This window comes from Drosophila willistoni (genome assembly GCF_018902025.1).
Source record: "Drosophila willistoni isolate 14030-0811.24 chromosome XR unlocalized genomic scaffold, UCI_dwil_1.1 Seg143, whole genome shotgun sequence".
NCBI classification, from domain to species: domain Eukaryota; kingdom Metazoa; phylum Arthropoda; class Insecta; order Diptera; family Drosophilidae; genus Drosophila; species Drosophila willistoni.
This window is the reverse complement of record NW_025814056.1, coordinates 2,840,154-2,852,722: the sequence shown is the minus strand read 5'-3', so window position 1 is coordinate 2,852,722 and position 12,569 is coordinate 2,840,154. Positions and strand designations below refer to the sequence as shown.

The window sequence follows — 12,569 nt, the reverse complement described above, 5'->3', positions numbered from 1 at the left end:
TCTTTTAGCCGGAAATAATTACTTTTAGCTACAGTCCCGCTAAAAGCATAATTTTTCTTTTGTTAATTACACAAAAGTACATAATAAATCACCAAGGCGCACCTGAGGTCGTACTCGTGGAATTTTTCTCGTTCGTTTGATACTAAATTCATGTAGTTTAACGCTGTTTTGGGCCCGAGTAACGTAATTAAATATTTACCAAAAAATCTTTAAGTATTATGCAACACTGAAATTGCTATCGATAGGTAGTACGCAAATCTCACACAACACAGTTTTAAAATTGGGAGGGAAATTTTGTTGTTCCTCTAATTTCGTGATATATGCGTGAAAATAACTTGATCTCCGAAATTTGGTTTAAGTGTTAAGGGTCATAGCTAGATCGATATACTTTATGGGGTCGGAAAAGCTTTTTTCTGCCTGTTACGTACATTTTGACGACTATAATACACAATTTTAGTATAATTAACTACTGGATTGTAAATATTTCGACAAAATCAATATCATTCTTGGAACTCCTGCAATTAGGTTTTAATCTAAGTCACGATAACAAAAACAAAATAAACAGAAAAAACTGTTAAGCGTTGATTGGGATAGTAGAGGGATTTAAATACCATGACAATGACAATTAAAAAATCTACAGATGGAGAGTCAATGAAATACATATATATATGTACACATGTATATGTATAAAATTGGCCTATTTTCCACTCGTTTATGATTTTTGCTAGATGAAATTGACATCGCGTCTTAAATGGATTACATTTTGTACGATCATGTGGAAGATTTTATATATCATCTGCGTTATTCTTCAATTCTTGGTGGGTGAGATCATTCTTTCAATATAATCTATAATAATCTACCAATAATTGTGGATGTGTTTTTTTTTTTTTTATTCAGCCAAATTTAGCTTTTGTGACATTCACAAACTTGAAATGCATCAACAGTGACAAAAATTTTTGCGAATTCTCCAAATGTAATATCAAGGCAGTGAATCGAACACATAAATATTTGGAATTACATGCTGTCATTCATCAAGTACCAGTTAATAATATAACGGTCAGTTACATAATATGTTAATGCCAAATAATCTTTTAATGAAATATTTTGTAGATTCGTTTGAAAACAATGCACTTTAATAATGGCTATAAGCCATTCTTTATCGATGTCACATTCGATGCATGTAATTTTCTGAAAAACCCAAAGAATATTTTTGTAAAAGCATTCTATGATGTTTTCAAAAAAACATCCAACATGAATCACACTTGTCCCTATAATGTGAGTAACTTTATATTTAATAAATATCTTGATTATTTTATACATACATCTTCTCTTTAGCATGATCTGATAGTAGACAAACTATATACTGGCAATCTCGAAACGGATTTGTTAGGAATAATACCCGCAGCTAGCGGACGGTATGCCGTATATATGGATTTCTCTGTCCTTGATACACCTCGTGCTTCAGTTAATACATACTTTACCTTAAGTTAAGTATTTCATTTGAAAAGGATTAAAATTGCGAACATTTTTCAAAACAACAATTATTAGTTATAATTTTTTTATATTTCTTTGGTATTGGTTTTGTTCTATCGGATTAAATATACAATATAAATATACAGTGAAACCTCGATATAACGAACTTCGTTATAACGAAAAACCCAATATAACGAATTTTTTGTTAAGTCCCTTGAAAGGACTAAGGTTTTACATTTCAGTACCTATAGCGAATCAATAGATATAACGAATAATTTTGCGATCCCCCTCAGATTCGTTATATCGAGGTTTCACTGTATATATATATTGATGACCCGATAATACCTTTGATTAGCAATAATCGATTGTCTAGTTCAATTTAACTCCTCTTAATCGAATGTCACATAATATAACAAATGAAGTAAGTAAGTAGTCTCGCCGACTTAGGTATACCATACACCAGTAAAGCGAATATTTCAAATTTATTAAACAAATGCATTTTCACATGCTTTTTACAAGCATATCTTAGTATCTCGCTCACTCAAGCATACGAGCACCCTAGCGCCCCCACCAGCCAATGGAAAAACGTTTATATGCATAACTTGACTGTTTTTTGTCCGATCAATTTTGTTGATCAAATTTGGTATTTTGTTGCATATTAGTAATTTAAGTGTGGCAAATTTGATTGCAGAAGGCAGAAAAATACGGGAGATAATCGAGTTTTTTCAAATTACGGGGGCGAAAAGGGTCGTGCCAAAATCTTTACACATACATAATGTTCGCATTTACTAGGCAAATATACATATCAAATATGGTGACTCAAGCTAGTATAGTTTTTGAGATAAACGCTTTTTTTAAATTGCGGGGGCGGAAAGGGGCGTGGCGAAAATTTGAAATAAACTTGAACACTTTACATACTACACGAGTCTACATACCGATTGGTGGCTCTAGCTTTTACAGTCCCCGAGATCTAGGTGTTTATACGGACAGACGGACAGACGGACAGACGTACAGACGGACGGACGGACGGACAGACGGACATGGCTAGATCGACTCGGTTGTTGATCCTGATCAAGAATATATATACTTTATGGGGCCAGACAAGCTTCTTTCTGCCTGTTACATACATTTTGGCGACTTTAATATACCATTTCACCCTATGGGTGTATGGTATAAAAAGTAAGAAAAGAAAAGAAAGAAAAGAAATGACAAATCGTCGATAGAAGCTACATAAGTGTCCTTTTTTCAAAGCAAATGACATTTGCGTTTCTGTGTAATAACGCCGCACATACGATTAATTATATAAATCAATAATCGATTAATACATTTTGTTTACCATCACTAAATTCATGCATATATGGAATAATCTTTGAGTTTGATCAACAATTTCAACTAGAATAATCGGTTACTTCAAATGTCCTCATTGAAGCGCGTAATCGTTGGCTTCATTTCATAGTGCATAATCCAAATAATGTTTAAATAAGTACATCTATAGCCCGCAATTATATAGGACACTCCAAAGCTCTAAAGAAATATTCAATATAATAGACACTGGGTCTAAAATCGTTCGCAAAAGTTCAAGGTGAGGTCAGTTGCTGTACCGATATATATATTTTTTTGTTTTTCCTTATCGTTAATAATTATTCAGTGGTATTAATGTTCAACACTTGATTTTTGGTTGATGGCTCATGTTAATAGTTCAATTAGTTGATCAGAATTTTGCGATTGCATTCGATTTATACACTCACATATCAAACGGGGACTTGAATTGTAGTATAAAGATACATAAATAGAAACATGAAAAATAACTACATGGCTCTTACTTATCCATATCAAAACTTATCTTAATGCTTATGGAATATAATGTACATTTATAATAATATTTGTCGGTAAGTTGGTATTTAAATTAATCATAGACTATTTAAGCCTAAAAGAATATTCAAACTTTGTCATATTTGAACTATTTCATTATCGAAAGAGCATATAAATTTTCGTTTGCTCAGTTTGATGTACCAAACCTTTGAAAAGTCACAAAATTTTGAAAATAGCAAACATTCATCAGTGAAACTTTGATTCGTTAATACAAAAATAGCAAAACAAAATGACATATTTAAGTGTGGCCACTTTGGCAGTTGTATTTATTATGGTAAGATGAAAAAATGTTGTAAATAGACCACAAATCTAAGTTCCCACATACATTTGTACTATTTTATTTCCTGCTTTTCAACAAATTCATAATAAAACCTATAAGTGGTTTCTGCATTAAACCGTACCTTTTGACACTACAAAAAAAATATACAGTAGAATTCGGTTATAACGACGCTCAAGGGACTCACGATTTTCGTCGTTATATCCGGAAAACGTACTAACCGGAGGCCCTTTCATATAAATTTGTATTGGGACCAATCACTCATCGAACTTTAGTCGCTATAAGCGGAGTCGTTAAAACCGGAATCTGCTGTATATAAACATACATATATATATATATATATACATATAGATATAAGATAATCCCTAGTCCTTTTGAAAAATAGTATGATTAACCATATTTTTATCATGAATTTAAAACGTGTTAAGTGTGGATGCGACATTATGATAATCGAAATATCAAAGAAGCTAACTTTGGCTAACCGAAGTTAGTATACCCTTGCAGTCCTCGGCCATAATATTTTTACATGTTCCGAACTCTTTTTCTGTATCATCAATTCATCAATGCACAGACAAAACCTTCCAAATATCATTTTTCTTCTCCGTCCGTCCAGTTATAGAGACTAAAGTTCGATGAGTGATTGTTTGGTTCCAATACAAACTTATATGAAAGGGGCTCCGGTTAGTACGTCTTCCCGATATAATGACAAAAATGGTCGGTCCCTTGAGCGTCGTTATAACTGGATTCTGCATATATATGCAATATATGTTGAAATTGCCTTACTTAACGCGGAATTTAGTTTAAAAACTATAATACTTTAGAATTAATTAGTGAAGTAAAATGACGCCAAGTTGAAAGATCCGAGGCAGATCAAGAACTTTTTCTTAGCGTTCTGTATTATGAATTTTAAAATTTTTGGATGTGTGTCCAGAATGAACTTAAAACCATAAGTTAACACATTAAAACAGATCAATAATATTCATGTCTTGAATTTTTTGACAAAAATGAAATGAATTATTATTTATTCTCAAAGCAATACCTACCATATAATTCTTTTATGTAATATAAATCATTATGATTACAGTTTTTAATGTATGTATGTTTTTTCGCATTAAATTGTTGATTTCAGGCTTGCCAGGCCCATGTGACCTTTACTAATCTAAAGTGTCATAATTATTTTAAAAATTTGGGTGATTTTGAAACCTGCTCCATCAAGGCTGTGAATCGAACTCATAAATATATCAACATCTATTATAAAACAACTGGCACACCTATTGATAATGTAACGGTAAGCCTATATGCATTTGAAGATATCTATAAATAAAAATAATCGTGAATGTTGTTTTTTTTTTAACAGGTGAATTTTAAGTTGATGCGTTATGATCATGGCTATAAGCCGTTCTATCTTGATTTGACCTACGATGCTTGCCAATTTTTGAAACTACAAAAAAATCCGATTGCTAAAATTATGTATGCGACCTTTAAGGATAGTTCCAATATGAATCACACTTGTCCCTATAACGTAAGCATACATATACATATATACTATATGGATACATATGTACATATATTAGAGGGCTGCAAAATTTACAATTATCCCAATGCTCTTTAAATGAATGACTCCGCTTAATTGGTTAAACGAATAATGCAATCCACTAGTGTTCGTTTACAGTTAGAACAAATTCAAGCATTTGTTTCTTCTTAAATTGTAAATTCGCCTCTGAAGAATGTTTATTTTCTCGCTTTGAAGCCATTTTAGAAATTGCTGTTTTCTTATTCAACTGAATTGTCAATCCTTTTACCATTCGAAGCTAAGTCCGAACATTAAGGTTGTCCCCCCCTCCCCCACATTTTTAATCAAGTCTACCTTTGGTAACTTTACAATCAGCTGTTCAAGGATGATAGATCATTCCAACAGAACTCGGTGTTTTACATCAATTGTTTATCTCAACAGTTTCGTTAGATGTGTTGTATGAGATTTGCGTACTACTTATCGATAGCAATGTCAGTGTTGCATAATACCTAACGTTTTTTTTTATCAAGTAGCGCTGGCCTGATATTGCTCTTTTGATCCGTTTCCTATTTTTATTGCCATTATTTTTGCATAAATATTTCAATCTTTTTTGAGGGCGCTTTTTGTTGCGGCCTTTGGTTTAGACTCCTACATACGACTTTTTATATTCATTTGTATGCATTACTTTTTTTCAACACTGAACGTGTTGAACAGTAAGTTTTACTTATCGATAGCATTGTCAGTGTTGCATAATACTTAAAGAATTTATTTTCATCAAGTAGCCATGGCGAAATTCGCTCAAAAATCAAATAAATACTGGGACAACTCATGGGTTTGCTCATTCAATTACTTCCCTCTGCTGGGGTAACAACTGAATCATTTAGTTTCCTTAATATAAGCTGATTTCAATTTTTAACTTCAACAAAAGAACTTCACCCACATAATTAGTACCGTTATATTGTATTTCGTCGTATTTTCCTTATTATTTAAAATCATTCCATTAAAAGCATTTAAACATTTCCCACCTAAGTCGGAAATATCCACCGGATTTTGGTTTTAAAAACTGGATTAGTTTTGAATATTCCCTATTTAAAAACATTAACGTATTTATATCCTCAACAACCCAAGAACTTACCCACAAAGTTATTGCCGTAAGAAACGCTTCTTATCATATTTTCCCTATTTCAAAAAATGCCATAATAATATGTTGAAAGTTCAACTCAATAACCAATGACAGGCGAGAAGGAAAGACAACAAATTTCCCTCTTCGAATTCAAAATAGTCAGTTCCTATTCCTATTTATTTTCCAATGTGTTGTGTATAAATGTAAAATTCTAAAATCTAGAAGGCGACAATTGTTTTTAAAAATACTTATTGTAATGACCCATGTTTTCGGGGGTTACAAATTATGTATAAACAATGCTAAAAAGTTAATTCTTTATACAATATGTAAACAATATGCTCGGCTTTGGCCACTTGACATCCTGCCGTTGTTACATATTTTCTTAAATGTTTTCCACAGCGTGTGGATGCATGTTTTGTTTGGTACTTGATATATGATGATTCATGACTCAATTTTGTTTTATTTTTGTTTCGTTTTGAATAATTTGTTTGTGCATCTGATTTGATGAAGAAATTTCAAATCTTTGACATTGGATCATTTCCGACTGAATGGATGAAATATATCTATTAAATTCTAAAGAAGGCGCCAATTTATCACTAAATTTTCCTAATGCAATCAATATCCTAATTTTAAGTAAAGTCCTTTGTCGTTCTGGAAGTTTAAATTGGATTAATTCAAATCCATTTTTTACATACTTACATGCAAATTTTTATCGTTAAAGTACTTTTCTTAGAGGAGGATTTTTTGCAAATATAAGCAAATTACCTTTTTTCATTCTCGATTTAAACCGACTGGATTACTAGCCTCATTTGCTCTCAGCCCTCTAATATATGTATATACAATATCAACATGATTTACTGGCATAAATGACAAATCTGTTTGAATTCATCGCTTTTAGCAAGACGTTTTTATCAACAAATTATGGACGGGCAATCTGGAGACTGGTTTTACACGTATCTTACCTATGCCCCTTGGGGATTACGCAATCTTTACCAATTGGTATACAAATAATATAATTCGTTGCTATGTAAACACTTATTTCCGTTTAACTGATAAGAAATAATGTCATGACATCCCTATGTGTGTGGGATGACATTTTTATGCATTATTACCTCAGTTAAATACCATTAAAAAGGGCAGCAAATTAATTAAACCCCAAACGATTTGATTGTTTCGAATTTAACAGGTATTTGTTTTATATTTTAGTGGCCATAAAATATCTATATATAATGCATAACACGAACACAAACTTAAATAGTTACAGCTGCGCCGAGTGTACCAAAACGAAATGTGGAAACTTCTGGGAATTTGTTTAATCATAGGGGTAATGGAATAAAAGATCAATCAATTTTATATTTGTATTTTTTTGTTTTTTCGTCTTTTATTTATTATGTGTGTATCTTAGATAATCGATGCTCACGTCACCTTTACGAATCTAAAGTGCAATAATTTAGATAAAAATTTTAGCGATATAAAGACGTGTCGTATTAAGGCTGTAAACAGGACTCATAAATATATCGATATATATGTAAAGATGATGCAATTACCAATCGACAATGTAACGGTGAGTAGAGAGCGTATACTTTCATTTTTATATCATGAATCTTAAAGATGAAATTTGGGATTTTGGCATACCAAAATCCTTTATTAATATCTATTGGCGAGCCAAGATACAAAAGAAACAGCTAAAAAATAATGGTGGAATCGACCGTTGGCAGCGCTAAAGTAATCTTGTGATTGAACGCTAGTGAGCGAGGGTTTTTTTGTACACATTACTTATACCACTTTTCACATTTCTTTTATTTTTGCTTAAATACTGCCTGCTCTTAGATCAATTTTAAGCTAATGCGTTTTGATGGGCATGGATATAAGCCACATTTCTTTGATTTAACCTATGATGCTTGCAAATTTCTCAGAAGCCAGAATAGTAATCCGATCATCAAAGCATTTTATGAGACATACAGGCAAAGTTCCAATCTGAATCACACTTGTCCCTATAATGTAAGAAAATCTTTTGTATTTGGTGTTTAAAGTGAGTTTATTGTTTCCTTTTTTTTTTGTATGTGTATGCATAGCATGATTTGATTGTGGATAAACTATGGACTGGGAATCTGGATGCAGGTTTTTTGGCTTATTTACCAAGCTTTAGTGGAGACTTTGCTGCATATACCAGTTGGTATGCATATAATCTGCTCAGAGTTACAATTAATTTTTATTTAAAAATCACATATTGAGTGTTTTGTCGAACAAATCAAAATCACCATCTTTGATTTTTGTACCAAACTAGAGATGGTGATTAAAATTTTTAAAACAGAATCATTAATAAACACAATAACACAATTTTAATACATATTTGTTTTTGTTTCCTTTTTGGCACTGAAAAGGTAATGTTCTATTGATGATTTATTGACAGAAATTCGTGTGGAACACTCCTACATACTGCAAAACGAGAAATTAATTATTGGAAAAGTGGAAATATGGTTAGTAATGTTAACACAAGGTTATTTTCCGACCCCATGCTCACAATAAAAATCAATAAAAAACGCGCGGGTAAAAAAACATCAACGATTCCGCATGATTAACCTCAGTTAATACTAAGAGCTTTCTAATTATTCTGGTTTTTTTTAGAACTTGTTCGACTTTAAAGTTAAGGTCATAGCGAAAGCCCAACCCATACCAAAAGAGTTAAGACTCCAGAAGGTGTTAACTTAATTTATAAAAAGTTGTAAAACAGTTATTCTAAAGATTATACTACGACTACTGATAGCGATAAATAATGAACTTATCGATTATTGAATCGTATGATTCATCGAAGTCGTGCGATAATTAATCATGAAAAAAAAACAATATATAAGTCAAGCAACATTATTTTAATTTTTGGTCCAATTGTTAATAACTTAAAATTAGCGGCAAAGAAAATATCAATTGTAAGCAATAAAAATTAATCTTCGATTAATCTTAGTTTTTGGTGTATTTAGAAAATAATTATGTTTTTTATCGTTAAGTACATTGACTAAATTAGAAGTTCACTGTAATAGACAAGAAATCCAATTGGTCAAGAAGATTTTTAAATACAAAATTTTTATATACCATTGTGTATACAAACATCAACAAGTAATCGATTGTGTAATTAAGCAATCATTCTACCATGACCAAATCAGATTTTGGGGCTTAAACCCATTAAATATTATATTTCTAAATACAAATAAAAAAGAAAAAATTTGACAAATCTGATGAACCAATTGTAATTGAGAGCTTGGCGAAAGAGAATGAAGTTATTTGCTGTCATTTGGTTTATCATAGTTTCTACTATGGTAATAATGGTTAATTTACTCCAAGTAAGTTTCACGAACTTCAAATGCAGTACCAAAGATAAAAGTTATGCCGATTTTGAAATTTGTCGCATTAAGGCCGTCAATCGAACTCATAAATATGTTGATCTTCATGTTCGATTGCATAAATTACCCATTGATAATGTTACAGTAAGTAGCAGTTGATTGTGGCCACCACAAAAAATAAAAAGACATCGACATCTCCTTTTTCAGATACACTTGAGATTTATGCGCTATGATGGTCAGGGCTATAAAGTTTATTTTGTGGATTCCACTTTCGATGCTTGTAAATTTTTAAAAAATCCAACTAAAAATCCGCTTGTAAGGATTTTCTATGAATCTTATAGGAAATATTCGAATGTAAATCATACGTGTCCCTACAATGTGAGTATGGAAAATTTGGAAATACAAACCTATAAAAATACATAATTTTCAGCATGATATTATCATTAACAAATTGTGGACATCCGGTCTGTATGATCGTTATTTGGATTTAATAAGTTATCTACCCGTTGCCAGTGGAGACTATGCCTTATTTACCGATTGGTATTCCCAAAATGTGCAACGTGCTACCATTAATTTATATATAAGCATAAAATCCAATTAGGTATTAACACGTAATCATTTTCTTGTACTTTTTTTTTTAGTAAATAAAACAAATCGGTTGGTAATAAGCTAAAGACTTTTATATGTACATAGATATAACCAGATACATTTACATAGACATAGATATATATATAATATACGTGAAATCAAAAGGTTTATTTAGTATATGCATAGGTAAGGGTTGCACAGGAATGATGATTACTTAAAGCTGTTACATTAAATTTAAATTTTTTAAAGTTCTTTACCATTAAAGTTTAACAGCAGACTAACAGCAGCAGGTTTAAGCGTAACAGAAGTGGCAACGCCAGTTTTCATTAAGCAGCGATCTGGCAACTCAGTAGTAGAAGTAGGAAAAAGAAAGGTACAGTACAGCTGGAGCAGTCAAATTAAATTAATTAAAAGCTATATATAAATTAAATCTTGTTTATTAAAGAAACTGACTTCACATATAAAAACATGTATAAAGATTCCATATTTTAACCGCCACTTCAAAGAAACTTGCAGAATGTCGACAATCAGTACCCATGCAAACTATGCGTTTTAAAAGAAATTAATAGTTATCGAACAATATGGCGTATATCAGTTCATCCTATATCTAAAACGTAGATACATTATAGGTTTGTGTTGGTTTATTAAACAGTTTAATGGCAGTAAAATTACTTCCACGTTAATGGAAATGTTTTAAAAAAATTTACCTTTATATCAACATCAATAATATTTTTGCTTGAGTTAACACAAAGCGAAATAAAGTGTATAAATTTCTCGTGCAGACCATTATTAAATTTTCCATATTCATTCATTTAAATATTTCATTGTGATTTCTAACAGAAATGGTATTTTCCTTTGAAATTTTCCATTTGGTCGTGAGAGTGCGAGCGAGAGAAAATAACAATAGAGAGGCGAGCACTTTCTCTCCCAACCAAAGCAGCAGTTCATCGATTGCATTCCTTAGATATCTTGACTTTCACTTTATTTAAAAGCTCATGGCCAGAAAAATCACATTTTAAAATTTATTTTGTAATTTGTTGATGAAATAATGATAAAAATTAATGATCCTATTGGTAACGCAAAACAAGAAACCAAAACATACTTCAGGCCTAACATACATACATAGCTTTGGTTGTTTGAAAAATGCCAAAAACTGATCCCGAACAAAGTACCAATAATAACCAATATAATCTAAAAACTTAAGATAAATAACTATACGCCTATAACTAATATTCGAAATCTGCTGAAATTCTTCTTTTTGGTCATTTAAAGGAACCTAGAAGTCAGCCAAAATTATTTTGAAATTAAATTGAATCATTTCCAAAACATTTGACGGAACAAGATTTTAATTTGAACAAGAATTGTTTTTATATTTTTTTTTTCTAAAGAAAACTTTTTCTGTCCGATTATTTGTTGATTTAACCCATATATATTAATATATGTATTTAGACTAAGCAAACTATTGTCCAAATCTGCCAAGGTATTAGAAAATAAATTGCATCCTACCGAGTTACTGGATCATGCGTACAAAATATAGCCGTAAAATGTATATCTTGTTATATTAATCAGTGATTGAAAATGCATCATCAATTCAGAGTTCATAGTTTTGCTAGTGCTATTAATTCAGGCAGGCAACCCATTTTTGTTTTTCTTTCGTTAATAAAATCCGTTTAAAATAATAAAGATAAATTAAAATCCAGCACAAAATTTATTAACATTACATTTTTCTACTATCTACTTTGTAGTGTTGTTACAATAATGTTTAAAATATAAATTGACTTCAAATATGCTATGTAAAATTAATGAAGCTTTTAGCGAGAAACTGATTTGGATGCACCGAAGTTTATAGACTTTAATTTTTCGCTTTGCGTCGTTTTGTTTTGCGTTTTTTTCGAAGTTCCGTCGTTGATCAAAGAGTAGTAAGTTTCACTGTGGGTCGTCAGATTTTCGAAGTTGCGTTGTTTTGGGTTTAAGTAAAAACCAAAATTTTTGCAACTTCTGGTAACGGTAATGTCAACGTTTACCAACGTATCAGTTGCCCAATTTTGTTTCCAACTGCGTCATAGTATCGAAACTCGGGAATTCTGTTTCTCTGCCTTTTTAAGAAAATTTAATCTCGAATAAAATTTACAAAGCTACATATGTGTTTAATTCTTGAAGCTTTGGATATATTTTTAAAAAACTATGCTGACGGTGGAAGGAGTTTTAATGCGAATGTCAATTGCTACAAAGAAATTTATTGTAACTTAAAAAAAAAAGCTTTTCAGCAAACGTTGGACCTATTTTTTGTAAATGATAGTCAGCTTACAAAAACAGGCTCACTTATTTACCATCACAGTCTTATCAGAGAGGCATTTTCTAGCCATTTTTAAATCATTAACTCCT

General features: G+C 31.2%; 3 protein-coding genes across 3 annotated transcripts; all 3 read left to right on the top strand.

The window, feature by feature from the left end:
• Positions 1-773: 773 nt before the first annotated feature.
• On the top strand, positions 774-1,491 carry LOC26530069. The gene is made up of 4 exons (XM_015177603.1): positions 774-818; positions 898-1,056; positions 1,111-1,275; positions 1,336-1,491. Exons 1-4 carry the CDS (start codon positions 774-776, stop codon positions 1,489-1,491), a joined length of 525 nt encoding a protein of 174 aa, XP_015033089.1.
• Positions 1,492-1,870: 379 nt separating this feature from the next.
• On the top strand, positions 1,871-7,321 carry LOC124460648. Its single transcript, XM_047011900.1, has 4 exons — positions 1,871-1,894; positions 4,752-4,910; positions 4,980-5,144; positions 7,157-7,321. Exons 1-4 carry the CDS (start codon positions 1,871-1,873, stop codon positions 7,319-7,321), a joined length of 513 nt encoding a protein of 170 aa, XP_046867856.1.
• A 225-nt stretch (positions 7,322-7,546) lies between these two features.
• On the top strand, positions 7,547-8,562 carry LOC6646438. The gene is made up of 4 exons (XM_047011899.1): positions 7,547-7,582; positions 7,664-7,822; positions 8,089-8,259; positions 8,334-8,562. Exons 1-4 carry the CDS (start codon positions 7,547-7,549, stop codon positions 8,490-8,492), a joined length of 525 nt encoding a protein of 174 aa, XP_046867855.1. The 3' UTR covers positions 8,493-8,562.
• The last annotated feature ends 4,007 nt before the right edge of the window (positions 8,563-12,569 follow it).

Coding starts and splice junctions, on each gene's coding strand:
- LOC124460648 (XM_047011900.1), top strand. CDS start 1,871: ATGTCACATAATATAACAAATGAA. Junction 1,895..4,751: donor CACATAATATAACAAATGAA/GTAAGTAAGTAG, acceptor TGTTGATTTCAG/GCTTGCCAGGCCCATGTGAC. Junction 5,145..7,156: donor ATCACACTTGTCCCTATAAC/GTAAGCATACAT, acceptor CATCGCTTTTAG/CAAGACGTTTTTATCAACAA.
- LOC6646438 (XM_047011899.1), top strand. CDS start 7,547: ATGTGGAAACTTCTGGGAATTTGTTTAATCATAGGG. Junction 7,583..7,663: donor GAATTTGTTTAATCATAGGG/GTAATGGAATAA, acceptor TGTGTATCTTAG/ATAATCGATGCTCACGTCAC. Junction 8,260..8,333: donor ATCACACTTGTCCCTATAAT/GTAAGAAAATCT, acceptor GTGTATGCATAG/CATGATTTGATTGTGGATAA.
- LOC26530069 (XM_015177603.1), top strand. CDS start 774: ATGTGGAAGATTTTATATATCATCTGCGTTATTCTTCAATTCTTG. Junction 1,057..1,110: donor TACCAGTTAATAATATAACG/GTCAGTTACATA, acceptor AATATTTTGTAG/ATTCGTTTGAAAACAATGCA. Junction 1,276..1,335: donor ATCACACTTGTCCCTATAAT/GTGAGTAACTTT, acceptor TCTTCTCTTTAG/CATGATCTGATAGTAGACAA.